The 26,750-nt window shown below is 40.2% G+C and overlaps 2 protein-coding genes across 3 annotated transcripts; one reads left to right on the top strand and one right to left on the bottom strand.

The window, feature by feature from the left end:
- prg4b (proteoglycan 4b) lies at window positions 1–6,064 on the top strand. Its single transcript, XM_026323287.2, has 13 exons — window positions 1–196; window positions 291–374; window positions 667–783; window positions 876–998; window positions 1,920–1,979; window positions 2,101–2,367; window positions 2,639–3,382; window positions 3,797–3,883; window positions 4,444–4,580; window positions 4,666–4,822; window positions 4,941–5,048; window positions 5,201–5,329; window positions 5,933–6,064. The coding sequence occupies exons 2-13, from the start codon at window positions 311–313 to the stop codon at window positions 6,040–6,042; spliced, it is 2,103 nt and encodes a 700-aa protein (XP_026179072.1). The 5' UTR covers window positions 1–196; window positions 291–310; the 3' UTR covers window positions 6,043–6,064.
- On the bottom strand, window positions 6,048–25,677 carry tprb (translocated promoter region b, nuclear basket protein). Of its 2 annotated transcripts, none has more exons than XM_026323285.1 (51): window positions 25,527–25,677; window positions 24,474–24,578; window positions 24,283–24,356; window positions 23,827–23,923; window positions 23,626–23,729; window positions 23,346–23,510; window positions 23,054–23,146; window positions 22,845–22,925; window positions 22,465–22,552; window positions 22,159–22,299; window positions 21,907–22,007; window positions 21,430–21,627; window positions 21,232–21,339; window positions 20,891–21,117; window positions 20,439–20,602; window positions 20,057–20,199; window positions 19,785–19,933; window positions 19,508–19,670; window positions 19,201–19,335; window positions 18,985–19,125; window positions 18,532–18,700; window positions 17,621–17,787; window positions 17,316–17,468; window positions 17,029–17,145; window positions 16,627–16,830; window positions 16,296–16,483; window positions 15,992–16,139; window positions 15,606–15,743; window positions 15,384–15,515; window positions 15,119–15,249; window positions 14,798–15,008; window positions 14,518–14,664; window positions 14,174–14,372; window positions 13,870–14,063; window positions 13,473–13,546; window positions 13,085–13,281; window positions 12,624–12,914; window positions 12,139–12,290; window positions 11,926–12,006; window positions 11,527–11,715; window positions 11,277–11,429; window positions 10,103–10,196; window positions 9,209–9,369; window positions 8,642–8,710; window positions 8,403–8,494; window positions 8,119–8,228; window positions 7,886–7,984; window positions 7,499–7,655; window positions 7,214–7,335; window positions 7,044–7,139; window positions 6,048–6,316 (listed from the first exon to the last, which is right to left on the bottom strand). In XM_026323285.1, the coding sequence occupies exons 1-51, from the start codon at window positions 25,675–25,677 to the stop codon at window positions 6,267–6,269; spliced, it is 7,113 nt and encodes a 2,370-aa protein (XP_026179070.1). In that variant the 3' UTR covers window positions 6,048–6,266. The 2 variants fall into 2 exon arrangements, with proteins under 2 accessions (XP_026179070.1, XP_026179071.1); XM_026323286.1 differs by having other exon boundaries at window positions 8,403–8,491.
- Window positions 25,678–26,750: the final 1,073 nt, after the last annotated feature.

Genomic DNA, 26,750 nt, shown 5'->3' with positions numbered 1-26,750 from the left:
CTTCCAGCTATTTATGGGGAATCATGATGTCTGTACCTATGGTCTGGACTGAAGGATCCTCCCTGCAGCCTGTGAGATCATCACACTTTTAATTAGACCAGATCCGCCAATTAATAGGAAGTCAGCTGGTCTGTCTCAGCCTTTTAAAAGCAGTCAGAGTCAAAATTTCAGCAGGAGTCAGACAGGCTCGGTGAAGGTAAGTTATATTTTAAATTCTCTCTTTAAAAAATTCTCAGTCATCAACACTGTACTCCTAATATTACGGGACTCTGATTCATTCATTCTTTTAGTTTCACAGATTTACACGAGGATGTTCTCCACAGTACTTGCAGTTATTTTGCTGGGTTGTGTATTGACATTTAGTGCCGCTCAGAGTGAGTAGAATTTGTGTAACATTTGTTTTGCAAGTGATTGCTGTGCTCATTCATATTTACTCTGTTAATAATTATTTACTAGAGAGGGAGTTTCTTTCACTCTGTCTCTCACTATACAAGAAGTCAACATCTGTCAAATTTTATTTCTAGACTATTTTCAGGTATATGAGTTATGGGAGAAAAAATACATTTTAAAGGCACAGATGCCTTTTTTTTTTTAATTTTTTTTTACATTGAGCTGTCTCTCCCTGACATGTTTTATAGATTTCTATGTCCTCGGTTTTATTAACAGCAAGCTGCAGAGGAAGATGTGGAGCAGAGTACTACAGGGGTTACATATGCCAGTGTGATTATAACTGCCTGCAGTATGGAGAATGCTGCAAAGACTATGAATCTCAATGCACCACAAGTGAGGTTTTACTTGCCTGACATACTTATAACCCTGCTACCAGTCACAGGAATGTTGTGTTGTACACTGCTGTGTGTGCTTGTGTGCAACAGAAAACTCATGTAAAGGGCGGTGTGGAGAAACCTTCAAGAGAGGCCGACTGTGTAGCTGTGACTCCAACTGCATGAATTACAAGCAGTGTTGTCCAGATTACAGCAGCCACTGTGATACAGAAGGTACGTTCAACACAGTCAGCATGATTGTGTGCGTGTTATATTCTGCACGGTAACCAATTGTTTTCTTGATTATGGTCATGCATCTTTGGTGCCTTTTTTGACATTTGACAATTTGACATTAAAATTTATAATTAGAACATAGGAGCCAGGAATATTCTGAGTCTAAAAGCATGTGGAGTAGCATACAGCACATGCACTAATCTGCACTGATACATTTGAGAATATTTTCTGTCTTAGTAATAAATTAGCAGAGCAGCCAGTGCCACAACACCAGGGAAGACTGGTTCATGTAAATGATAACAAGGCTAACACTGTATTTCACTTGGCAACATCATTTTTAGTGTTAAGGATTTAAAAGGTTTTTTTTACAGAGTTAGCCCTTTAACTTTCATGGGTTAATATTCTCACAGCAGCAAGCAACCAAACAGCCTCCCACATTCAGTGGAGGAAACAATAAAGGCGAAATTCACTCAATGAAGCCATACAAAAGTTGCTTGACAACAGCCTCCTGAGTACTACAGTGTGGTTCTGTTGCCGTGGTTTGATTTGGGGGGCCAGGGCTCACCAGAAAAAGCCTCACAGGCCAAAAGCAACACAAGTGATACAGTGACGTCCTGAGTGTGTAGGAGGGTTCTGGGCACAGGCTCAGTCACAAGAGGGGAAAGCACAAAATTAAGCCAAGAAAACGTCACAGGATATTTTCATGGAGGTTTTACCTCAGGACTTGGCTTGGAACAGCTGTGTGGGTGGAGCCGCTCTTACATCATGCAGCGAAATTTCTGTCTGCAATGTCACAGCCTGAGTGATGTGCGTTGTCAAGTTAAATGTTGGGGGGAAAAAAGAGTCACTGACTCAAATATTTATTTTACTACTGCAAATTGTAAACATGTATTTACGAGAATTTGTCTTATTTTCCCATAGATGACCATTTAATTCCACTGGACAATCCCACCTCATATCCACCAGATGATCTCAGTGATGGTGAGCAATGATGCTTGTCTCCTGATATAAAAAAAAATCTAGCTGAGCTTTTTTTACCTGGTACATTTTAGGAGCATGACATCCGGGTGCACACCTCTTCTCATTTGTCACATTTTTCTAGATACGTACACCAGCAATGAGATAAAGGATCCAGGGGCAAGTCCAGTCCCAGAAGGCACCAGCAGCTATGGATTGTCAACTGTTGACCTGTTGGATCCAGTGTCTAATGAACCCACCCTGAATCCAGACACTCTGGAGCTCAGGACAGAGAAAACTACAGTGTTTTCTCAGACAGAGACTAGTCCCTCAGATACCAAACCAACACAAGCTGATGATCGTCCCTTCACCCCTGAAATGACTAGTGGAGCAAGCCCCACTGAGAGCACAGGTATGTGATTACCTGGCAATAACACAGAGATGGCAAACTGATGGAAAAACCAAAGGCTCCAGACCTAGCTATTAATTCCACTTTACCAGTGATGTCTTACAATTTCAAAGGTTTTTTTTTTTAATGTTATTCTCAATGTTTATGTTGAAAATGAATATTTACATACTTATGAAACTATTCGGTGCATGAATGCATAGTTATCTGCTTATTTCAGGTATTTAATTTATCTTGTCACTTATTCCTCTTATCATTTTAACTTTAACTCATCCAGATGCCAGTGATCTTGTCACTTCAACCAACCCAGGAACAGCTGTCCCTCAGCCCACGTCATCCTCTGACCATGTCTCCAACCAGTCTACTCCAACCTCAGCACCGCAAACAGAGTCTACAACCAGTGCTGCAGGACTTGAGAGTTTAGGGGAAGGAGAAGTACAACCTGAGGATGACATTTTACCTGAGGTACAGACGACAGACGCAACTGAAGCCTCTTCTGATAAGCCAGAAGTTACAACACTATCCCTTAGCACCTCCAACCCAGCTGAGACATCAGTATCTGCAGAAAGCACTCCGGCCAGCACCATGCCTGCCTCATCAACGGTGGACCTGGGACCCATCCCAGAGGAAACCACTTCAACCACTGAGACAGATGTTACTGAGAAAACCGCAGAGCAGGCCACAACAGGCCCTGCCTCTGATCCGTCCCCCAGTGTTTCTCCAGTGCAGCCTGGGAACTCACCAAAGCCTGAGGTCCTGACGACCCACATTCCCTCATCCACAGCGACTGATGAGACAGATAATGTTACGCCACAAGTAACCACTACTGATCTTGTTAGAGTCACCTCAGACATTACCAAACCTCAACCATCCAAAGCCACCTCAAAACCCCAGGACAAGCCCGACCTGTACAAGCCGTCACCGACTAAACCGACTCAACCAGCAAAACCCACAGACAAACCTCAGACTAAGCCTCTGGACACATCTCTGAACACTGATGACCCAAGAAACTACCAAGCAGGTAGGAAATATTCTTGTCATATTTCCACATCCTCAGTGTAACTGTCATAGAAAACAAATTGTTTCAGAGATTTATTACTACTTACTCTACTAGGATCCAACTTATTTTACATGAGTCTGGAGATGTCTAGTTTGTGGTGCATATTTATTACTGGCTGCAGCCTGGTTTATGAGCTCAGCTGCTTTTTCAGCATCCTTTAAAGCAAAGCTACACTATATAACATGAGAGAGGTGGCTGTTTTCCCACATCACAAACAAAGCCAGACTTTTAACATTTAAAATAGAGCTTACAGCTCCTGAATCAAACACAAACACATTTAACACCCAGAAACTCAGCCTCTTACCACATGTTTTTGTCTTATTGCTCGTTTATCCCCAACAAACAGTTTCTTCATAAATGTGCCCTTTTTTCCAGATGACAGCAACGATACAAATCTATGCAGTGGGCGGCCGGTCAGTGCGGTTACCACACTAAGAAATGGCACGATAGTAGTTTTCCGAGGTTAGTGCTAAGACGCAGATATTGAGCATGGTCTGACAAAGAAACGTGTTAAATCATCTGTTAATTTATGTACAAGATAGCAGTGAAAAATAACTATTGTGCACATTCAAATGATTAAGTACAAGTTTATGCTGCTTTATACTAATATTTCACTTTTAACTCTGTGATCCTAGACTATAGTATATTGTGTATGATTTGTTTGTCATTATGCCAAATAATGATTTCACAAAATTTTTCAGATGGTTGACTTTAAGAGTAACTGTTCAAGATCAAAATAATTAGCAGATCAAGATCTAATTATTCAATATTTCTCAAAAAGAAAGTCCAACAAAAAGTTTTCTGTCTTACCTTACCATCCCATGACTCCTCAGATTTAACTCCTGGCCCTAAATGTAAATAAAATTAAAGTTTAAAAGTAAGAAATGAGGAATATAAATAAAACATCTGCAGTTCAGAGAAGTTAAAAACATAGAGCAGATTCTGAAATGACTTTGACTGTTACTGCAGGTGATCTTGTATAAAGGTGACCCACCCTGTGGTATAATGTTATTCGTTTACAGGGCACTACTTCTGGTTTCTGGACAGAAACAGGGTACCAGGTCCACCCAGAGGAATCACACAGGTGTGGGGCGTCCCTTCCCCCATTGACACAGCATTCACCCGCTGCAACTGCCAGGGCAAAACATACATTTTCAAGGTAAACTTACATGATCTTCTTCTGCTGGCCAAGTTCAGTCGCCTGAGGTTTCATGTTTTGCTTTGTCTTGGTCTGGTTTGGGCAGGGAGCACAGTACTGGAGATATGAAAATGACGTTTTGGACCCAGGCTATCCTAAAGTTATTCGAACAGGCTTTGAAGGACTTCAGGGCCACATCACAGCTGCCCTGTCTGTACCTCAGTACCGGAGAAGGAAAGAGTCCGTTTACTTCTTCAAGAGAGGTGAAGGCTTGTGTGGAGTGTTTTACCCTAATTAAATTAAAAAGACAAGTTTTGTTTTGTTTCAGAAAACATTAAACATATATTATGCTTATTGCTCAGAAATTCTATATTCTTCCAGGGGGAACTGTCCAGAAATACTCATACCAATTTGGCACCAGCCCCACATGTGGCAGAAAAGTCCAGTATGCCATTTACACTGCCCACAACCGTGTGGCTCGACAAGCAGGTAATCCAAGAATGAAAAATGGATACAAAGCAATAACTGCTTTTGTCAGAAAACAAAAAAAAAACAAAATCTCCTAAATATATTAAAGTATTTCAAATTTTATTTCAATACTATGTCATGCATTATCTTATGTTGAACCGTGTTGTTTCTAGTGTCAGTTTTAGAGCCAGCCATCAACATACGCACATCCTGGAAAGGTTTCCCTTCCACCATCACAGCTGCTGCGTCTGTCCCCAACAACAGAGAACCAGAGGGATACAACTACTATGTCTTCTCAAGATGTAAGTCACCAATACAGTCCTGCCAGTTTGGGAATCACAGTATCTCTAAAATTTGCTTTAAAGTTTAAAAAAAAAAAAAATAAAACCTAGTGAAAGTTTATTGAAGAATATATATAGTGTTATTTCATTGCACAACTTCAAAAGAACAAAAGGTCATTTGTGTGTCTCTGGGTGGGGTGGCAGATATTAGGCAGATGTAAAAGTCATCCAATGTAGTTTCCACTCACCTACTGCTCAAATTTGTAACCACAGAGGGAAAAAAAAGAGAAACCACAGAAAAAAAGTTCAATTTCAGTGACACTTACACATTCAAGAATGCTGCAGCTCCCGAGACAAACATTTCACTCGGTTACAGATCTACAGTAGACTTCTCCTGGCAGAAGCGGCTTACTGTCGAGTCATGTTATTCATGAAACACTACAGCTCTTTAAATTAAGGTCCTGCTGTAGCCCAAAGCTGTCCAAGTAAAAGTTCTAAACACTGGACTAAATTCAGCAAATTGATGTTCAAAGAAATGGAAACTGGCAAGAGCATGAAAAAAAATGCCACCCTAAACACTCAGAAATTGAAATACTTAATGAAAACACTCTGCTTCTTCTGCAGCCAAATCCTACAATGTGAGGATGGATGGTGAGCGTCCTGCCATTGCTGCTTCTAAAGCCAACACGTCACCTCAGAGCAACGACTTCTTCAAATGCCCAAAGAAAGTCTAACTCAGTACCAGCGAACCTTTATTACAATGTTTATTACATTCATCCTAAAACACAATGCTTCAGCTAGGACTTATTAAAAAAGTATAATATAATAAAAGTGAAAGAAGAAAACAACAGGTTTGAGAGCACGTGAACATTACCAATAATGAATTCAGAATCAGAACACTCTGAATGGAAATGTGTTTGCAATAAGGTGTCAAGTCATGGTTGTCAAGATTAGTGCTTCATCTGGCGAATCGTCTCCCATGCAGACCACGAGAAGGAAATGCTTGACCTGTTTAGATAGAAAATATCTGTAAAAATTCTATACAGTGACTGTATATGCAATTTCATAAAAATGTTGGCATTAGTTTTTCCTCTGTTATCTTTTTAAATTAAACTTATATTAAACATGCATTGACTCTTGATAAGACACTGGAAGTGTAAGATGTGCTTGCTAACATTTGTGTACATGTTATTCTGCCAAAAAAACACTAACACAGAATATTTAAATAAATGTTTTATTATTAAAAGTTTTTAACTATATTTGGTTAACAATAAAAACTGCAGTGTTGCAAGAGTTTATGGAAGTTCACATTTCCTTTGAGTCAGACATCATAACCAAGATTGAGGGAAGACAGCTTTGAGTCTCCTGCTGTTTTTATTTTGGTTCATGAATATAGTTTACCAGTTGTTTTTTATGCATCTGATTATTTGTGATTATTTTACTATACAGCATTTTGAGTATTATATTGTTCAGTTACTCATTTGCAGTAGCAGACAAGATTGGGTAGATGATACAGCATTAGGCTGAAAGGTTTTGCTACTCAAACCAAAAATTTTATTTTAAGAGGATATTTATTAAGCTTTTCAAATCACCTGTTAGGGACTACAGGTATTTTCAGCTCTACCACAGAGCTGAAAATCAGTAGTAGTATTTCATGGACTTGTTCAGTGGTACTGGTTAGTGTCAGCTCCATAAACACCCAGGGTGTGTCTACATATGTTTTCAAACATGTTACCTCCTCTCTTCATGCGTCCGCCGCGGTTCTCTGGCCAGCGTTGGAGCTGTCTGCTGGGCCCAGACCTGGATGGTTTAGGCGGAGCACTGCTTGTATCTAGAAAAACATAACAGGCCTGAACACTAATTCATGTAAATAAATGAGAAATTACACAATAGTGGCTACACTACCTGCAGAGCTGGAGGACGGCTCCTGGCTGGTGGAGGGGAGGCTGGCCTTGTCAGGTGGCTGACTTAGCTCCTCGACATCTCCCTGAGACACCACTGCATCCAGTGACACTTCAGCACTGGGCCTAGAATAAATATACCACAAGGGAAAAAATGAAAGGTTAAAATTTCAGATCAGGGTTGGACACATGGCAGCAAACACTGAATCACTGAGGCATCACAAACCAGTGGTGTAACATGTAGCAGCATAAAAACAACCAAGACAAACAGCAGAGGAGTGAGTCTCACCTATCAGTGTCTGATTCCAGGAAAACACTGTCTCTCTCCTCTCCTGTACTGGCTGATCCTGGCACAACCAGGCTCGGTGTGGACGTGCTCACCATAGGAACCGACTGTGCGGCATGCTCTGTTGTGTCAGACTGAGCCACCTCTGAGAAAACTGTTACTGGAAGAGAAATCACTCACTGACTTTGTTTTCTGATTGCCCTACAAACCAGTTCACTGACACTTTTCAGAAAGTGTTTCTCTACCTATGAGACTGACAGAGAGAGAGAGAGAGAGAGAGAGAGAGAGAGAGAGAGAGAGAGAGAGAGAGAGAGAGAGAGAGAGAGAGAGAGAGAGAGAGAGCGAGAGAGAGCGAGAGAGAGAGAGAGAGAGAGAGAGAGAGAGAGGTACCTGGTGCTGCAACTTGGAGCGGTGTGGTGGGAACACTGCGTCCACCAGACTCCTCCTCATGACTTGCTAGAAACAGGGGGCTTTCATACAGCCCAAGACCTGAAGACAAGAGTTGCTTTGCGATTTAAAAGGAAAAACTTCTATTCTGTGAAATGTATAATATTCTTTATATTCTGTGACAAAAAGAGTCCTGAGTGCTCTTCAGTGCTGCACAACATGCGTTGGTGGCATACCTCCCTGTGATGCAAGTTGTCCCAGGTCAGAGTGTGATGAGGAGCTAGTCTGCGGCATGTCCTCTGAAGGACCAAAGCGAAAGCGAGGCACACCAGCCACTTGGGGAGAACTGACAAACAGAACAGGTTCAGTCTCAAAATGAACACTGACAACAGCACATTAAAATAAAAACATTAAAAAAGCAACCCCCAAACCAGATTAGATTCACAGATCACATATGATCATGTACCATATTACCAGTTTTGTTACGAATAATCAGGAAATATCTTGCATTCGGACTTACTGGATGGCCTGGTCAAAACCATCAGAGCGGTGTGGTACCACCAGAGTCGGTGTGCTGGGAACCATCCGGTCGTCGTCATCAAAGAAGTGCTGCTGCAGAGGAACATCAAGAACACAAAGTGGTGCATATAAACATTTAACATATAAACATCCTCTGGCAGATAAACACTGAACTAAAGGTTTCACATTGACATTTGTACAAATAAACTCAGATGTTCTCAGATCACAGATGTGACTTACAGCACTGCCCGGCACCCCAGGAGTAAGCTGAGGGACTCTGCCCACTGACTGGCGCCGAACAGGGATACGCTGTAAAATTAGATTTTAAAAAATAAAAATAAAAACAAAAAAAACACAGTTTATTGATGCTTGTGACCTAGACATGACAGTATCATTATACAATTTTACTAATGTGGCGGTGTTATTTTCATTGTTGATTAATCGATTTATCATTTATCTTTTCAATTGATTACTTGCATTGCATTATAAAATGTTAAAAATTGTCTAGTTCCTACAGTTTTAAGACAAGTTTGTAGATTCAAACACTTCAAACCAAAAAAAAATATTATGGAAGAAAAGGCATCAGAAACTGAAAATCATAGGAACGTTTGATTAAAACACCAACATTTAAAATGATATCATTATTACCATAATTAACACATCTCTGTGGACTGACCTTTAAGATAATCATTGCAATTCTAGCTAATACTAAAGGGCAAAGAAAAGCACATTCATAAAAAAAAAAAATGAACAAACAAAATAGATTTCTAGATCATTTTTAAATTATTTTTCACTCTTCCTCCATACCTGAACCTGAGCAGGTGGCCCCAGCTCTGATGCTGGGGCAGGGTGGATGTTCAGCCGTGGGGGCAGCTGCTGTGTGGGTCTCCGTGGTGACTGCGGCATACGTGTACCAGAGCTTGTGATGGGTTGTTCTGTAGAGAAAGCCTCCATCGTACTGCCCTCGACTAAAAGAAAACATTCAAATAAGCAGAAGCCCATTAAATTTGTCATTGTAAACTGGATCAGAACTATAAAGACTGAACAAAGAACACTTAGAAAAAAGTCAGCTTCAGACCTGTTGTAGGAAAAAATAAAAAAATAAAAAACAAACAAAAAAACCTGAACACGAGAATTTACAAGTTATAAATATTTATTGGACAAGCAGAAGAATGTGTATATTAGAATGACATGTTGGCATTCATAGGGATACTGTTACATTTGACTTTGAATAGTTAAACTGTAGGAGCTAAAAGTTGTATATCCAACCAACACCTTTTCATATTAAGTCATTTCGAATTTCAAAACATTTGAATATACATTTGAGAATTTCGACTGGTTCCCTCATGGAACTGGTCCGGTAAGTTCATCTAGTCATGGGTATCCACCTTTACCACCCAAAATTTACTTAGTTTTTCTTTTATGTTTAGGACTCCTAGACAGCAACATGAGCAAAATAAGTTGAATCATTCATTTCGTTTTCAGAGTAAAGCAGACTTTATGTGACGTTGTTTGAAATAATCTTTATTTTGGCCAGCAGGTATCCCACTGTTCCCTTCAGACAGACAACAACATATTACATCTTTCTCAGTCATGGTGAAGCATCAGATAACTAATTGCATGGCGGGACATTGTGTTCACATGTGGGGAGTGTTGGGTGGATGTACGTGTGTCAGTGTGACAGGGTTTCCTGGATCTTACAGCTGGGTGTCTGGGAATCCGCCGGCCTCTGGGTGGAGTCAGACGCCCCCAAACTCTCCTCTGTCTCAGTGCCTGGCTCTGTCACATCAGCTCCCTGAGAAGAGAAAACACAAAAGAATAAAGGGTGGTTTAAAAAAAAAAAAAAAAAAAGGAAAATCAGCATAATTTGAAGAAATTACACTGGTCGACTGCCACGTACAGAATATGATTCATTTCTCCCTATATGCACCAAAGATGCTCTTCAGAGAAGGCCCAAAACTCCAGTTCAAAGAACCAAGTTATGATTTCTCACTTTACAAGGGTTTGTTTCCTGTGTTGAACTTTGTGAACATGACCTGATGCATTTCTTTGCCATCGGTGATACACTGAATATTTTGGGGTTTTAGACTGTTGAACCCAATAAACAGAAACCTCTAAAGATTTAACCCTGGGTTATGGAACATTAATTGTGATTCTGAAAAGAACTTGCTTAAAAAATGCATTTCAAAAACTAGACGAATTACAATCACAGCTCCAAGCAGCCATGTTGACAATGGAGGGAGAGAACATGGTTCACTCGGACCCAATCTGGCCTGGGAACGCTTTGGTATCCCCCTAAAGAGCTAGAGGAACTGCCTAAGAAGAAGGAATTCTGGGCATCTCTGCTTAGACCACTGCGCTTACGACCCGGCCCCGGATAAAGCGGCAGAAAATGGATGGATAATAAGAACTATCATATAATCTGAGCTTTATTTGGTTCAGTTACAAGCAGGTTATATATGATTATGTAGTGATCTTCACTCAATTGTAGTTCTTTTTTTCTACTTTCCACTCAGGTTTACAGGCCAATTAAAATTCAGGTGTAAAAAAAAAAAAAAAAAAAAAAAAAAAATCACAAGTGAGGATGAATAAATCATCCAATGTACCCCAAATATTTCTTAATATTGCACTAAAATAAAAGACCAGAATAGTAAGGTAAACAATTCAAGTCAACACACACAGACACACACCAACACAGACACACACAGACACACAAGTTACAAAATAGGGATAAAATTCATGTAAGAGTGAACCGAGGCAGCATGGAAAAACCGAGTATGTGTGCAGGAAAGGGCGTGTAAATGTGACTGAAAGCGTGGGAAAGGTTACTGTGGTGTATTGGATGGAAGACAAAATGTGTCACAGGCAATCAAACCTCTGTGTCTTCTCCTTCATAAGCCTCATTGCCATCTCCGCTCCCCTCATTACTGTCCTCTCCTTCCTCTCCCATTCCTCCTTCGTCTTCCTCCTCATCCTCATCTTCTTCTTCCTCCTCTTCATCCTCCTCTTCTTCCTCTTCATCATAGTCCTACAATGAGTAGCAGATTAACCAGTAGTTGAAAGAAGACATTTTGACAATGATATGTAATGATATTTTACATAATGTCTTTCAAAACAGTTTCTACCTGCTCTTCTTCCTCCTCCACCTCCTCTTCCTGGTCCTCGTCACTCTCTGTGTCTGTTATTATGACGATTACCTCCTGGGAAATCTGGTCAGGGTTGTCACTTTGGGTCAGGGTCACCTCTTGGTCCATCACCAGGGACTGGGAGGCTACATGATCTTCTCCATCCTCCAGCGCTGAAAACTCCTCTGTCTGTAGGGCAAACATCAGACACCTTGTACAAAATGTATTCTACTTATATAAGCCTCTTTTTGTTAGGAACTTCTGATGCGCTAACATCTTTCCCTGAAAGGTGTTAAAATATTACAGGAGTATTTTGATTTAGAGATGACGACGTACAAAAATAAAACATGTTTAACAGCTTTCATTAATGAAGTCATGGCAGTTATTTCTATGGCCAACCTGAGTTCCATCTGTACTGTCCTGACTGTCTGTTGGCACCACCCCCTCAGCTTCAGCACTGTCCTCAGCCAGCACCTCCTCCTGAAGGAAACATATGATAATCAGAGCTACACCAACGAGTTTCAGACTATTACAAAATTGTGTTTAAAAAAAAAAAAAAAAAAAAAAAAGATATCTTCTCCCCACAGATTTCTATCTAGCCCCCTTCCTCACCTCTGGACCCACTCTCTGGATGATGCGTAACTTCTTGGGTATAGGAGCCCTGGAGGTGTCCTCCTGCGTAGACTCTGTGTCAGTGACCATGGTGCTTTCTTCTTCCTCCCGAGGCCTCTTGGACATTGAGGAGGTTCCTGGTGTTGCTGAAACTGGACATAATGCATGGCTATTGTTCATACGCTTCCCTGACACCAAAGCAAAAATAATTTACTTAAAAATCCCACGATGACCAAGTGATTTCTTTCTTTAAAATATTTACAATTCAAATTTAAATCCAAATAATATTCATTATAATATGCTATGTATGTTATGATACTGAGGGTCCTTTACTAGTGCAAATTCTTTAAATTTTAAATACCTATTGTGTAGCTATTTAGTATGTACATTTTCTTGTCAAATATATTTAAAACAGTATTATAAAATTGAATTAATATTCCACATCTACATATTGAAATCTCGACCGTAAAACAACAGCTTCTCACCAGTGCCAAAAACAGCAGAGGCAGAGGATGTTGAAGGCCATTCCATCTGTGAGCTAGGTGTTGTCTCAATGACCATGGTTGGTGGCTCCTGATTGGCCGGCTCTGTATGGGTCATGCTTTGTTGCTGTGTTGGCTGCACAAATGCCGTTGCCTGAGTCTGGGTCTGCTGAACTGTCAGCATGGGGCTAGCTAAGGTAGTCTGGACGTTGGGACTGGCAGAACGCACAGAGCCGCTGGCACTGCCGTACACAGTCACATGCTCCACTGGTGGGCCTTCAGTAGACTGCATGGCTGTAGAAGAGTTAAAGTTAGCAGAAACACATTCATTTCATATGGACTCAAACGCAGAAATAATGTTGTTGGCACTGATCTTTTATTGCTGTGCCACTAGCATTATAGAGAGAAGGATATGTTTTGTAATCAAACGGCTAATTTCACTTCATACTTGAAGTTTTATTTACCTTCTTGGGTCTCCACCTGTGTGGTGGGCATGACTGTAGCAGTGGGTGTTGGGGTGGGTACAGGGGCTGGGGTGATCATGGGCCTGATACTTGCTCTTGGAGTGGGTTTGTTCCCTGGGTTAACAGGCTGCTTGCTAGCTGTAGCTACTACAGGTGTTGGTTTAATATTGGCAGTTGGAGGCTCAGAGGTGCTGGCACTGAAAAGAAGAAAGATCAGGACATCAACAACAATTCTAGGTACCACTAATGAAAGAAAGACTTGAACAAGTCAAAGTATATGTCCTGAAGAGCTTCCCAGAAGTGCAGTAACACAGACAGTTCACTTCTATATACCAGTGTTTCAATAAACTGTAAACTTAAATGAAAAAGTTGTTTCAGTGTATCGTACCTGCCCCTGTCTGCAGCTGGAGTTGTCTTCAGACTGATCTGTCTCGGTTCTGTTGTCCTCTGCTGCTCCTGGGTCTACAATGAGGACAGAAATGAGACACTGTAGTTTCACTATAGTTGCAACAGTGCGGCAAGGGATTATTTCATTAATTCAAATTAACTCAAAAACATAATCAAGATGCTGCCAGTGCTAGATATCATAAAACAGGTTTACCAAGTACGTCCAAATGCTCTTTGGTTCTAGTAACACAACCTGAAAAGATTCACCTGCATCGACTGATGACAATGTATCACAGGTACTCATGTTTAAAGGGTGAAAGCACCCTAGTTTAGGTAAAGATGTAAAATTACAGCACAACTAAGATGTCTGACTTGTGGAAACTTAAAAGCAGACTCACCTTGCTCGGACCTGCCTCAGGTGGCTCATCTCTCTGTTCTTGTCTGTCCTGATGACCTCGTAAGTCTCTCAGTTCTCTCTCCTGCCGACTCAGGCGGCCCTCATACTGTGACTTGAGAGCGCTCACTCGCACCTCCAGCTCCTCACGCTGCTGCTTCAGTTCCTCATTTTCTTTCTGCAGCTGGACTTTGGTGCCTGAACATGAATTTGTAAGATCTGAGATCCAAATAACAACACTACAGCAGGGGCAAAGCCAGAGCACCAAACTAGTGGTAAAAGTAGGAGTAGTTATAACACCCTCTCACCCACGAGCTGGCTAATCTTCTGTTTGGCTGAAACGATGACTTTCCTGGTCTTCTCGTCCTTGTCGGTCATCTGCTGCCTCAGTGTTTCCTCCTGAGAAGCCTTATCCTGCAGCTCCTGTCTCAACCTGGTCAGCTCGGTCTGAAGCCTGGATGACTGTTCCTGGGCATTACGCACTTCAGTTTCACGCTCACTAACCACCTGTATCAGGCCAAGGAGAATACAGGAATATTTTAAAATGGCTTATAGTATGCAAGCTAGAAGATCTTAAAGGTTGATTAAACTTGCAAAACAAAAATTGCACCCCCTTTGGAAGCTAAGAAAACATGAGTCTGTGATGTTTCACCTTGTTTATGTTTTCCACCTGTCCTTCCAGCTCTTTGGCCCTGGCTTCAGCCTGGTTCAGAGATTCTTTGAGACTCTGGAGTTCCTGAACTGAAGCCTGACGAGCTTCCTCCTCCTGGGAGGGACCTTCTGCAGCCTCAGCTACCATCTGGAGAAAACACATGAACACAACAAAGATAATGTTACTTAACTGTTCACAGTAGACTAATACATACATAACCATGCACATCTTGTGTGCTTTGGATTAAAGAAAGCCAGGGTCACAGCTACTGAGCTCTAACCTTGTCATGTTCCAGCTTGAGCTCGTCATACTGGGTTTTATAGCGGCGTCCAATCTTCTTAACCTGGGTGATAGTTCGCATCTTCTCTATGATTTCCTGGTTCTTGGTATCCATTTCCTTCTTCAGTGTGTTTCTCTCATCAGTTAACGTCCTCATATTGTCACGCAAGCTCTGTATCTGACTTTGCAGGGATGTTGTTAGGTTATTGGTCCTAGAGGGAGAAACAAAGAGATCGGGAGAGTTAATGGGGAGATAAAGTAATTATATTTAATGAATAAAACACATTGCTTAATAACAGTTACATTGCTCATTACTCCTCACCTTAAAACCTCTGCTTTAAGTCTGGTACTCTCCTCAGTGAGCTGCTGGATGCGTTTTAGATGAGCCTCCTTCTCAGAATGTAGACGTTTGTACTCTTCTGGATCTGAATCTTTCTGCTGGCTTACCAAATGCTAGAAGTAGGGGGAAAAAAAAAAAACTAGTTCAATTGTATGAATACATAAAACAACAGAAATAGACACTTATGGTAGGTATAATTTTCCTCTTCATAAATGCAGCAATATCGGTTTAGCTACTTTTCACTGACCTGCGTCCGAGCTTTCCAACGTTTGATCTCCTCTTCCAGTATTTTCTTCTCTGCCTGCAGCATGCCACTTTTCTCACTCAGCTCAGAGTTTGCCTGTTGCAGTGGCAGGATATCTGACTCCAGCTTTTGCACCTAAATTATACAGAAGATGAGCTGAAACCAAGCGGTTTGTAAGTTCATCAAGTATATTAATAGAGCACGACTTTCTACAGAAGTACACACCTTATCTTGGGCTTGCTGCAGGTCTTGCTCCATTTTGTCCTTCTCCTCTCTCAGCATTTTGTTGGTCTCCATGAGAATACTCATTGTTTCAGTCTTCTTCATTAGCTCATCGTGCTGAGCCAGGGTCTTTGCTGTCACCTGAGTAAAATTAGCAGTGGGCTTTTATCAACATATGGTATCTCTAGGTTTGAATTATAATAGCAGACTTGAGTTGTTTGTATATTTGTGTCATCTTAATTAGGCTGAAATGTCCTTAACCTACTAAGGGAGAGCAAAAACACATTTCCTTTATACAGGTTATATAAAATGTGCAAAAAAAGTAGAAACTAAAAGCCAAAGGTATACTATGTAAATGCAGGATCAGAGAGTCAAGTACAAAAACACACCTGCATCCTCTCCCTTGCAGCACTCAAGCTGTCCTGTACTTCCTTTAGCTCTCGTTCCAGGTGCTCCACCCTCAGACGGTAACGCAAACTCTCACCTTGGGCAACCTCAAAACGGGACTCTGCAAGCTCTTTCTCCCGACGCACAAACCTGTGATGGAAAACAAGTCACAGTATCAAAAATTAAAAAAAAAAAAAAAAAAAAAAGGAAGGGCAGGATTAATATCAAAAACATGTCATTGTTTTTTCCAGTTTACATTCTATCTGTAAAGAGATTGATCCTTGTGTGTGATTTGATTCACAATACCTGAGAATCTCCAGGACCTGGTCTTGAGATTTTCCCTCCTCACTGAGAGAAATGTTCATAGCACTCTCACTGGCAGCACGCTGCAAATTGTCAGCCATCTTGCTGCTCATTGTTTGGATCTGCTCATGAAGGAGGATGTTCTGTCTCTGCAACTCCTCACAACGATTCTCTATCTTAGACATCTCCTCCTATAAGAAGAAGACAGAAATAAAGATTGAAGGCTTCTCTATTGAGAATGAATGATTAACAAGGGTTGGACAAAATAAGTCATAAATATGATGGATTAGAATGGCCACAAAATAAATACCATGTTCTCACTACCTATACCAACCTTGAGGATCTTTTCCTGCTCTTCCCAGGAGACCCTGGCCTCCAGTAACTCAGCACTGATCCTCTGGACTTTCTCTTCTAGCTGGTGTTTGAGCTCATTGGCCTGCTGGGCCTGAGCCTTAGCAGCCTGCATGGCACCTATGTCTGCTGCGTGGAGCATCATTTCTCGCTCATACTTGTCTTGTGCTTCTGCTGCCAGCTTTGCCTTGGAAATGGAAAAGGGCACTTCATTATTGTTTATATTTAGATTAGAAAATTTAATGATTTGTTTAAATCCATAATCACTTGATGACTAAACCCGCTTGTGTTCACTCAGATCACTAAGATCACTGAACATTACTAATGGGAACATTACAGTATAATCATATCCTTCTACCTCATATTTACTGTAATAGCTGCTTACCTGTTCCTGGCTGTCTTGTACAGCCTGCTGCTGCTGGGCTTCTGCCACTGCAACCTGCTGAAGCGCCGCCTGGTGATCTGCCTGGGTGCTGCTTAAACTTCTCCTTAGACTGTTGATCTAACACAGACGCACACACAAAAAAATACAATAGACAATTTCTTTACTTTACTACACAAAACTATTTTCAAAATGCCAAACATTGTGATAGCGTTGAACTGCTAATGGTTTTTAAAGGAAAGAGTCCAGCGATATTTAGACTTAATAATGTCGATTATTAAAAAAAATACCTGCTCTTCCAGAGATTCCAGTTCTTTCCTTTTCTGCTCCTCTAAGCCTTGTTTCTCTTTTTCTACTTCGAGAAGCTTCTCCTCCAGTCTATGCTGATGCTCCTCAGTCTCCTTCATATGGGCTTCAATGGATGAGCGAGCCTGCTCTGTTACCTGGGCATTAGCCATTTGAAGAAAAAAAATAAAAAAAAAAATAAATATATATATATATATATAACAGTAAAGCAAGTAAATTACCCAAACTATTAAAAACTATACAGATTCAAACGTAAAGGTGGAAGGCAGTTTGAGGATTTATTTTGCACCTGTTTCTCTTTATCCAGGGATTCCTCCAGGCTCTGAGCCATGGCTCTGTACTGCTCCATGCTGGAGGTGGCTGCCCTGAGGCTTTCAGCCAACTCCTCTGCTCGGCTTTCAGCCAGCCTTAAGCGGCCTTGTAGGTCCTCTCTGTCTTGATCTGAACCCTGCAGACCTGAAAGCAAGAAATATTAGTGGCAGAAATGTGTGATGCAATTTGTACAAAATTATAAATAGTATGAATTTGAAGGTGAGGACACATTGCAGACTAATGCAAATAACATTACACTGTTACGAGTCTGCGGTTAAAACCCACAGAAACAGTGTAGACATTTCATTGTGACCTTTTGCTGAATTCAGTCTCATAAACTGTGTGAGTATGAGCTCTTAAAGCAATCGCATCCTGGTTTATATTTTAAAAACTGGGACAAGTGTAAATCTGGCTCACTCAACTAAAATAAAGTACAGAAGCTGTAAAATCTGAGCAATTTACTTTTCAGCTTTCCCAAAATGCTAATTAACATGCAAATGGTAATTATAGTGAACAATGATTACACAGAAAATTACTATACAAGAAGCTACTAAGCATTTGAGAAACTGATTTGCTTAAATTTGGAACAGGATTTTATGACAATCACCAAAAGTACTATGCGATTACAGCAGGTGTGTACATGTACAGATTCCTTTATGTACTGGTTGTGGTAGTTCTCTTTGTACCACACTGTAGCATTATTTTCAGTTGAGTGATGGGTGTAAGCAGTGCCATCTTGCTGTCATATAAGAGCACTCCCACATAATATGCTTTGGAATGAAGTACAGTGCAGGACTACCCAAATGACAAAAAAAAAAAAAAAAAACAAAAAACTGTAAATATTATTGCAGTCTGCAAAATACAGTATATGCGTGTGTTTTTGCCAACCTCTGATGCTGGATGTGGATGGGAAACTCAGGGTATGGTGTTCTTCACTGCTGCCTTGCTGCAGCCTGAGAGTGTTGAGCTCCAGCTCTGCAGTATTCAATAGCTCCTTGGTCTTCTGGTGTAAAGATGACTGTGTCTCAAGCTGCCTCTTTGCCTCCATCAACTGAATCTGTGCATGAGACTTTAGTGTTACAGATAAATATGGTGAGCGAACTGCTGTAGTCCTCAGTCCTCTTGATCTTTTTAGTAGTTTAGATCCAAGAGTGAAGACGTCCACACGGCAGAAGAACTCAGTGAATACACACAAAAGTCGATTTATCTTGATATGTGAATATAAAACACTGAATAAAAAAACCTTGATGGTATTATATGACTTATAGTTCATGTGACAGGACTTAAATCATCAAAATCTTTTACCTTAAATCACCATAGAACAGTTAAATCTGTGCTTACTTCTTGGTTTCTGCTTTGCAGGTGCCGCTGTTCAACTTCATTCTCCAGCCTCTTCTGAAGCTGGCAGATTTCCCGCTCCTGCTTCTCCAACTGGCTGTTGAGACGCTGACGTGTATCAGTCTCTGAACGCTCAAGAGAGGCCTAGGAGAAGATGCTAGTGTTAACATTTTGAACTGTGTGTGAGGGAATGAGTGAAAAATGAAACTTCTACATTACCTGAATAGCCTGAAGATTGGTTAGTAGCAGGTTTTGGCTCTGCTGTTGGCTCTGCATGGTCTCTTTCTCCTGCATCAGCCTCGACTCTACCAGCTTCAACATGTCTCTCTCCTTACGCAGGCTCTCAGCTTGGCCCTGAGAGGTAAGTGGACATACATTTTTATGCAATTCTGTAAACAGTGAAAAATTTTATGCTTGATGATAAAAAGAATACAAATAAATAAATAAATAAATAAATGCAAGGAACAAACATCACCAAGAAAAAAAAAAAAAGAAGACAAAAGGATGATGGAGCAAAGAAAACAACCTCAGCTATGGTGAATTTCTCTTTGGCAGCTCTCAGATCCTCATTCAAAGTATGGATGGTCTGCTCATGCTTCTGTACGGCAGCAGCCATCTTCTGTTCTTTCTCTCTCAGGGATGCAATCTCTTTCCTGTAGCCCTCTACATTGTCTTGCAGCATCTCATACCTGAGATGAAATATATTAAGTGATAAATGCAGAAATGCATGACAGACATTACGTCAGAATAGTAATTACATAAACAATTCACATCCTAGTTCTGTTCCTGTTTTTCAAACATACCTCTTGGAGGCAAACTCGAGCTGGGTGGATATTTTGGCATTTTGGGAGCGGAGGTCAGAGAGCTGCTCCTGGAGCTTCTCATTTTGTTCCATCAGTGCTTTGTCACTCTCCACACGCTCCTTCTTATAGGTGGAGAACACCTCCTGCAACTGTAGATGCAACAAGATATTACTTTCTATCAACACAGTGGAATCTACACTGCTCTGAGCTTTTAGCAATTAAATTCATTAAGAACTGCCAACACATTTCATGTTGTTTGTTAATGCAGTCACCTGTCGCAAAGCAGCCTTGGCTTCCACTGCTTCATGTGACTCTGTTGCCATGGAAACAAGTGCAGTGGGGGTTCCAGAGGTGGGAGTGGCTGCAGGTGAGCGTCGGGGGGTGGAGGTCAGGGAGAACTCCTCAGACGGTGCACCTAAAGGAAAAACACTCAAGTTCAAGTTCAAGCAAATGGAAAAAGTCATCAAAACACTGTATAAGGGGGATCGATGAGATCAACTTTACTCTCTGAAGGGAAATTCAGGAATTATGTCACAAAATAACAATCTTTTTTTCAATCTGGCTGAAACTAAACTACTTTAAATTGCTTGGCAGTTACAGAACGTCCTATTTTGTCTCATTTAAATGTCACTTGGTTCATCTCATCTGTGTTACCTTGCTGAGGGAAGCTAACTCCAGTTGCCTGAGCCAGCAGCACACGGTACATGTCCCTCTGCCTCACAATGGACTCTGACATCTTTATCTGTTGGCTGCGCTGCTCCTTCAGGGACTCTAGCTCAGCCTGGGCTTTCTCCAAACTGCGCTCCAGCTCACCCCGCCTGTTAGCAGTTTGGAAAAACTGGATTAGCTAAATGACAACTTTGACAAGTATCTCAGTCATGTGTTTTTCAATAGGTTGAACCACAAGCAGAAAATAAAGCACAAGATTTAAATCAGACTGGAAATTATCAGTTAAATTTTATATATTAAAATCTCAAAATATTCAGCTACAATCTATTACAAATAACCAAATCGATGATTTAGAAATTAACACACTTTGTTTATTTTAAGTATGGGAAAGCTTAATGTATTTGGTTTCAACAAAAATACAACTACTTTTAACATACTTGCTGCCAGTGGCTTCAAACTCCTCTCTCTCTTGGGCATCACTGAGCTCCCTCAGGGCGACCAGAAGACGTTGGTTCTGCTTTTGAAGTTCTTCCACACTGCGGAAGGTCACCAAATGTTGGCTGATGACTTCTGATGTGCTGCTGACATCGACTGAGCTCACTTCCTCCTCCTGAACCACGTGGTTTCCACGCGCCTCTTCCAGCTCCATCAGCAGCACACGCACCTGGCAGGATAGAAAAAGCATGGCTAAACAGTTAAGGATCTGGAAATATCAGATTACTTATAAGTTCCATGTCAAAAAAGTAATCACTAACAACAAAGAAGAAAATGAACCTGCCTGCTGAGCCATGTCCGCCAGCTGCAACTCAGACCTCTGGTTGTCTCTTTCTAAGAGAGAGGAGCGCTTGTTGGCTTCATCAGTCTCCTTTTGCAGACGTTCCACCTCCTGCAGTAAACCCACATGACAAGATTAGGGTTGGCTTTAAATTCAGAAGCTTTTATGTAATACAAAATGTATTATCTATGCATTTCAAACCTTAAGAGCCTGCTCCAGCTTGGCAGAAAGGCTCGCCACTGACTTCTGCATGCGCTCATGCTCATCTCTTTGCCGTTTGAGAATAGGGGCTTTTGCTTCCACCTCCTTTACTATATCATCTAGGTACTTGTTGACTCGTTTGTTCTCCAAGCGCTCCAGCTGCAGCTGCTCCTGGCTCTCCACATATGCTGTATACAGCTAAAAATACAGATGAGACCTCAAGTCTCAATGATCAATGTTTTTTTTAAGTTATTACCAAAAACAAAACTGATAACCAGTGTGAAAATAAATAACATATTCAATTAAGAGTACACTGCAAATCAGAGGTTCAACATTGGGATACTTGCAAATTCACAACAAACACAGATTTATTATGTTTTTAATTGCTACAGTCCTTTGCACTTCATTGACAGCAGACTTAAGGGCTTTCAGGCAGCCAGTAAAAAACAAGATCTGCAGTATGGGTGTTGCACTTACCTCAGTCAGCTTCATGCCAGGTGTAATCTTGGACACAGCAGCTGCTGTTGGAGACATTGTTGTCATTTGCTCCTCTGTATGCACTGATGTAACTATGGGGCCTGGGGATAGGAAAAATTGAGATGAAGCCATCTATTAAAACAAAGTCCTTGAGGCTTGTGGTGGCTTAATTTCAATTCAAGAAAATTCTGATATAAATTTACATGTGCACAATGGAAATCAATGATACAAAAACAGGAAAACTTAAGTGACCTCTCAGTTTAGAACTCGAGAGCAGTTCATTGGCATTGTCCAGTTCTTTCTCTAGACCCTGGATCCTTTCTTTTAGTTCAGCAACAGTCTTGTCTGTGGCACCATTCATCTCCTGCAACCTTTCCTCTAGGACCTTGTTAGCTGTGGCAGAAGGAAACAGAGCTAACTTCAGGGAGTACCAACAACCAGGCACTCATTTCAAACCACAAAGATAAAATCCAATATGACCAGACTCTCCTTCAATAAAGATGTCAAGTACTGCATATGTGGGAATGGTAGTTATGGTCATTGTGTGTAGCCTCGCACCTTCACCAGCATCCTTCAGCAGTTTATGTAGCTCCTCCACTGCCCGACCCAGCTCTTCACTTTTTGCCTCAGAATCTGCGGTTGCTCCCTGCCACAACAGTCATGGGTGAATATAAAGCTTGATAATGAACGACTGAATAAATACATAGCATTCACTTAATCTTCAGAGCACTGTGCTTGAAAAAGGACCAAATATCACTGGATTAAGTTTACACCAAAATTCAGTAATCAGGAAATTCGAGTCATCACTGCAAGCAAGGTGTGCTCTTAATTGTAAAACAAAGACACTCTTGAGCTTAAAATGAAATTACAGTGAACTGGGGCTTAATGTCATGCTACCATGGAGTACCAGACTTGTCTGTTTTCACATGTGAACATACCTTGTATAAATTGGAGAGCTTAATGTTGGCATTCAGCTCATTTCTGAATTTATCCTCCATGGTGGTTTGTTGCTCCTTCACCTAAAATGTGTTAAGATTCAATGATTAAAAACTTACAGAGTGCTTGCAATACTCCAAATGTATAATAAATAATGAATAAATAATTGAAAATACAATTTGTGTCTTATATGCTACTATCACAACCATACTTCTTTCAGTTTGCTGATCATGTCCTCATTTTGCCTCTGAAGGTTCTCATTTGACGTCTTCAAACTGGCCACTTGGTCTTGTAGTCTGTTCAACTTTAATGAGAAACAAACAAAACGTTATGAGCGATAACATATTTGCAATAATCTAAAACTTAAGAAAGTCTTTAGATCGACCCGAACAGAAACTATTAAAGAGCACATAAACACTATCCCTATTTAGGTGCAAAGCTACTGGTATACTGTGCTGTTTGCAAGACAAATATGTACATGTAAATAAAGAAAAGAGACTTGCCTCATCTTCTTTATTCTCCAGGGTGCATTTCAGCTGCAGGATCTCATTTCCCTTCTGTCGGGAGAGGGACAACAGTTCCTCACTCTTGGCCTTCAACTCCTCATTCAGCCAAGATGTTTGGCTTTGGAGCAGCTCCTTCTCTTGTTCCATACGCTTTTCCCTGTACTGGAACAGCAAACCACCATAACTTTGTTTGTAAAGCAACATGCATGTCTATTTAGAAAGTCTTTTGCTTTATAAGTTAAGATTTATTCACTGCAAAAACACCAATATAGCTCACTTTAATGTTGACTTCAGCTGCTTCAAGCTCATCACACTTCATCTGTAAGGCCATCTTAGCAGTGTTCACTTCCACAAGCTTATCATTGAGTTGCCTCAAATCATCTGGTGGAATAAGAGAAATAGCAGTACGTGTTGCACCAAAGTCAGTATATATAAATAAAAAAACAGAGTGTCTAAAAAACAGTTCACTTGTCTATACCATTTAAATGCTCCACTTCCAAGGATCTCCTCTCCAGTGTACGCACAAGTTCTCGCTTTTCAGTCTCCAGTTCCTCTTTGGCTTTGGTGAGCAGAGCCTACAGTAAAGGCAATAATTTAGCCCTAGTAATCAGTTGTATACCTATTGATTACAGCTGATCTACATTTCTTAAAATTTGTACATTTCAAAATTTGGTTCATTCAAAAGATATTTTTCATACAACACTTTCAAATAAATGTTTCTCTTTTAAAGATAAGTTGAATAACTAAAGTGTAGACATCACGCATCTATGACCTTTACAACAGCACTACCACTGACAAGTAAGCCATCACTTCAGCTGTTACAGCATTAATATAAATTCCATAAAACAACAACACATATTGCCAAAAAATACAAAGAAACACAATATGACTAGAAAACACTGACTATTAACATTGCTGATTTTGTTTTACATACCTGCTCTGATGAAAATCTCTCTTGGGTGGATTCATATTCTTTGTTCTTCTCATGTACACTTTTAAGTTCTTCCTCTACAAGGGAAAATTTAAAGAAAGTTGATATCAGAAAGTAGATTATTACAACCTAAAGAAGTTAAGTCAAACAAAGTCCATATGTATTATTTGTGCATGGAACAAGTTGAATCTTACCGAGCTTGGTAAACTCCTCCTTAAGTTTATGATGTTCTTGAGTCTGGGACAAAAAATCTTCCTGACATTGAGCAAGTTGTTTTACTTTTTCAAAAAACTGTTGCTCTGTAAGAAGACAGTGAACATAAACACAAACATGAAATGGTACCAAATGTGAGTTTGGGTCATGAAGGCAGAATTAGTAACCTCCACTTAATTGGATCATTTGATCAACATTAATCCAGTAACTCTATGGTCCATGTCTGGCAAAGTAATATCTATCTAAAATGCATAAACAAAAAAACGGGGTAAGATTGCAAACTTGGCTGTAAATGCAATTTCTATTACCATGGTCTCTATATACAACAGCACAGTACATAAGATGACTACTGAAAACAAAAACAATAGAACAAATTAAGCTATAGGAGACTTAAAATAACTTTCAGGTGCACAGCTAACTAGTCACCAACACAACAACAGTACATTATTAGGCATCACTTAACCCAGATACAATTCAAAGATATGGTACCTTTGGGTCTTTGTTGTCACCATGAATGGAGGAAAGCCAGGTTATTTTAAATATTGAGTTTTTATACTGCGTCATGCTTCAGTTATAAACAAGGCCAACACTTTGTTTGCTACGTGTAAGTTAGCTAACGCTTGTGGTCTGTTTTGAATGGATTTACTGTGGTACGTGTGCATATGTTTGCTGTGGTATCGAATCCATGTTTTATTTCATCAAATTTTAGGAAAAGTATGTCTCATTTTGGTTTAAGTTTTAAGAAAACAACAAGTCTTATTTACGCTAACGCTAACTTAACTGTTAAAGATAGCTCCGTGGGTTTGCTAGCGTTAGCTAGCACTAGTTAGTTAGTTAGCGTCTCGTTGTTAAGGATAACCTGCCGTTTAATCTGGCGTTGGTTCAGACACCCAAATCCGATATTGGACAACACTGATCAATGTGAAGTCAACGTTTAAATAAGGGCGAAGTAAAACTATTTACTTTAACTTTGCTTCCTTCACCAAACGCATGCTGAGCACCGCTAGCTATCAAAATAACAGCCAATAACTCACCGCTGTCAACCCGAAATTGTTCCTGTTGTGCTTTCAGAGAATCGATTTCATATTGCTGATCCGAAAGAACCTTCTCGAGTTTGTTTTGAATTGTTTTTGGTAATTTAGAGAGCTCGGAAGCTTCAAACTCCTGCAGCAACACTGCCGCCATTTTTCCTACACCACAAGCATGCGCAGACGCAGTTTGACTTTGTCACTGTGAATGGAGCATTGTGGGAGATGTATGTCTTTCACGTGAACGTGAGGTTTGGGCAACCAACAGCATGCAAACAGTCACTTTTTCAAAGAAAAAACAACAAAAAAACAGTCACTTTTTTGGTGAGACCCGGGGTATAGTCACTTACAAACACCCTCTTAATCCTGCATTAAAACAAATGCTAATGATTGCATGATAATTAATAGTTATATAAATAAGAATTAATAGTCATAATGGCAATGCAGAGGGTTTATGCAGGTCAACGATCAATACTTCTGTTGTAATGCATCCAATATAAAAATAAACTCTTCACAATTTCACAATCCTAGCTACCTTGCGACCCAGAGTAAATTCAATTTTGTGTAATTGATAATATAAAAATTTGGAAAACCACTTTTACTTGTTACAGTATTTTTATAGTTTGGTATTGATCCTGTGCAATGGACTGGTGACCTGTCCAGGGTGTACCCCTGCCTTTCACCCAAAGAGAGCTGGGATAGGCTCCAGCAGATCCCTGTGACCCTAATTAAAAATAAGCAGGTTTAGATAATGGATGGTATTGATCCTACATTTAGATATTTAAGTGACAGATTTTATTAACACCTGACATAAATCATTAATTCAATGTTTGATTTAAGATTTAACAGGCTTTGACTTAAGATTTTATTTATTATTTATTTATTGTCAAAATTATTATTATTATTATAAATTACATTGGTAAAAGGATGCTGAGTTTAGAGCTGCCAGGAAGGAGGCCTAGACGAAGACCAGAGAGGAGGTTCTTGGATGTAGTGAAGGAGGACATGAGGATAGTTGGTGTGGGTGAGGAGGATATAGAGGATAGGGTTAAATGGAGGCAGATGATTCGCTGTGGCGACTCCTGAAGGGAGCAGCTGAAAGGAAAAGATTTATTTTTTGTCAAGAATTACCTAACTTTATAACCAATATAGCTTTATTAATTTTATTTTTAATTTTAATTTTATAGTTTGGAATCTTTGGAGAATTTTTGTTTGTTATTAAAAGATGCA

The sequence above is a fragment of the Mastacembelus armatus genome, chromosome 4, assembly GCF_900324485.2.
Source record: "Mastacembelus armatus chromosome 4, fMasArm1.2, whole genome shotgun sequence".
Taxonomy (NCBI): Eukaryota; Metazoa; Chordata; class Actinopteri; order Synbranchiformes; family Mastacembelidae; genus Mastacembelus; species Mastacembelus armatus.
This window is presented reverse-complemented; position numbering and strand designations above follow the sequence as displayed.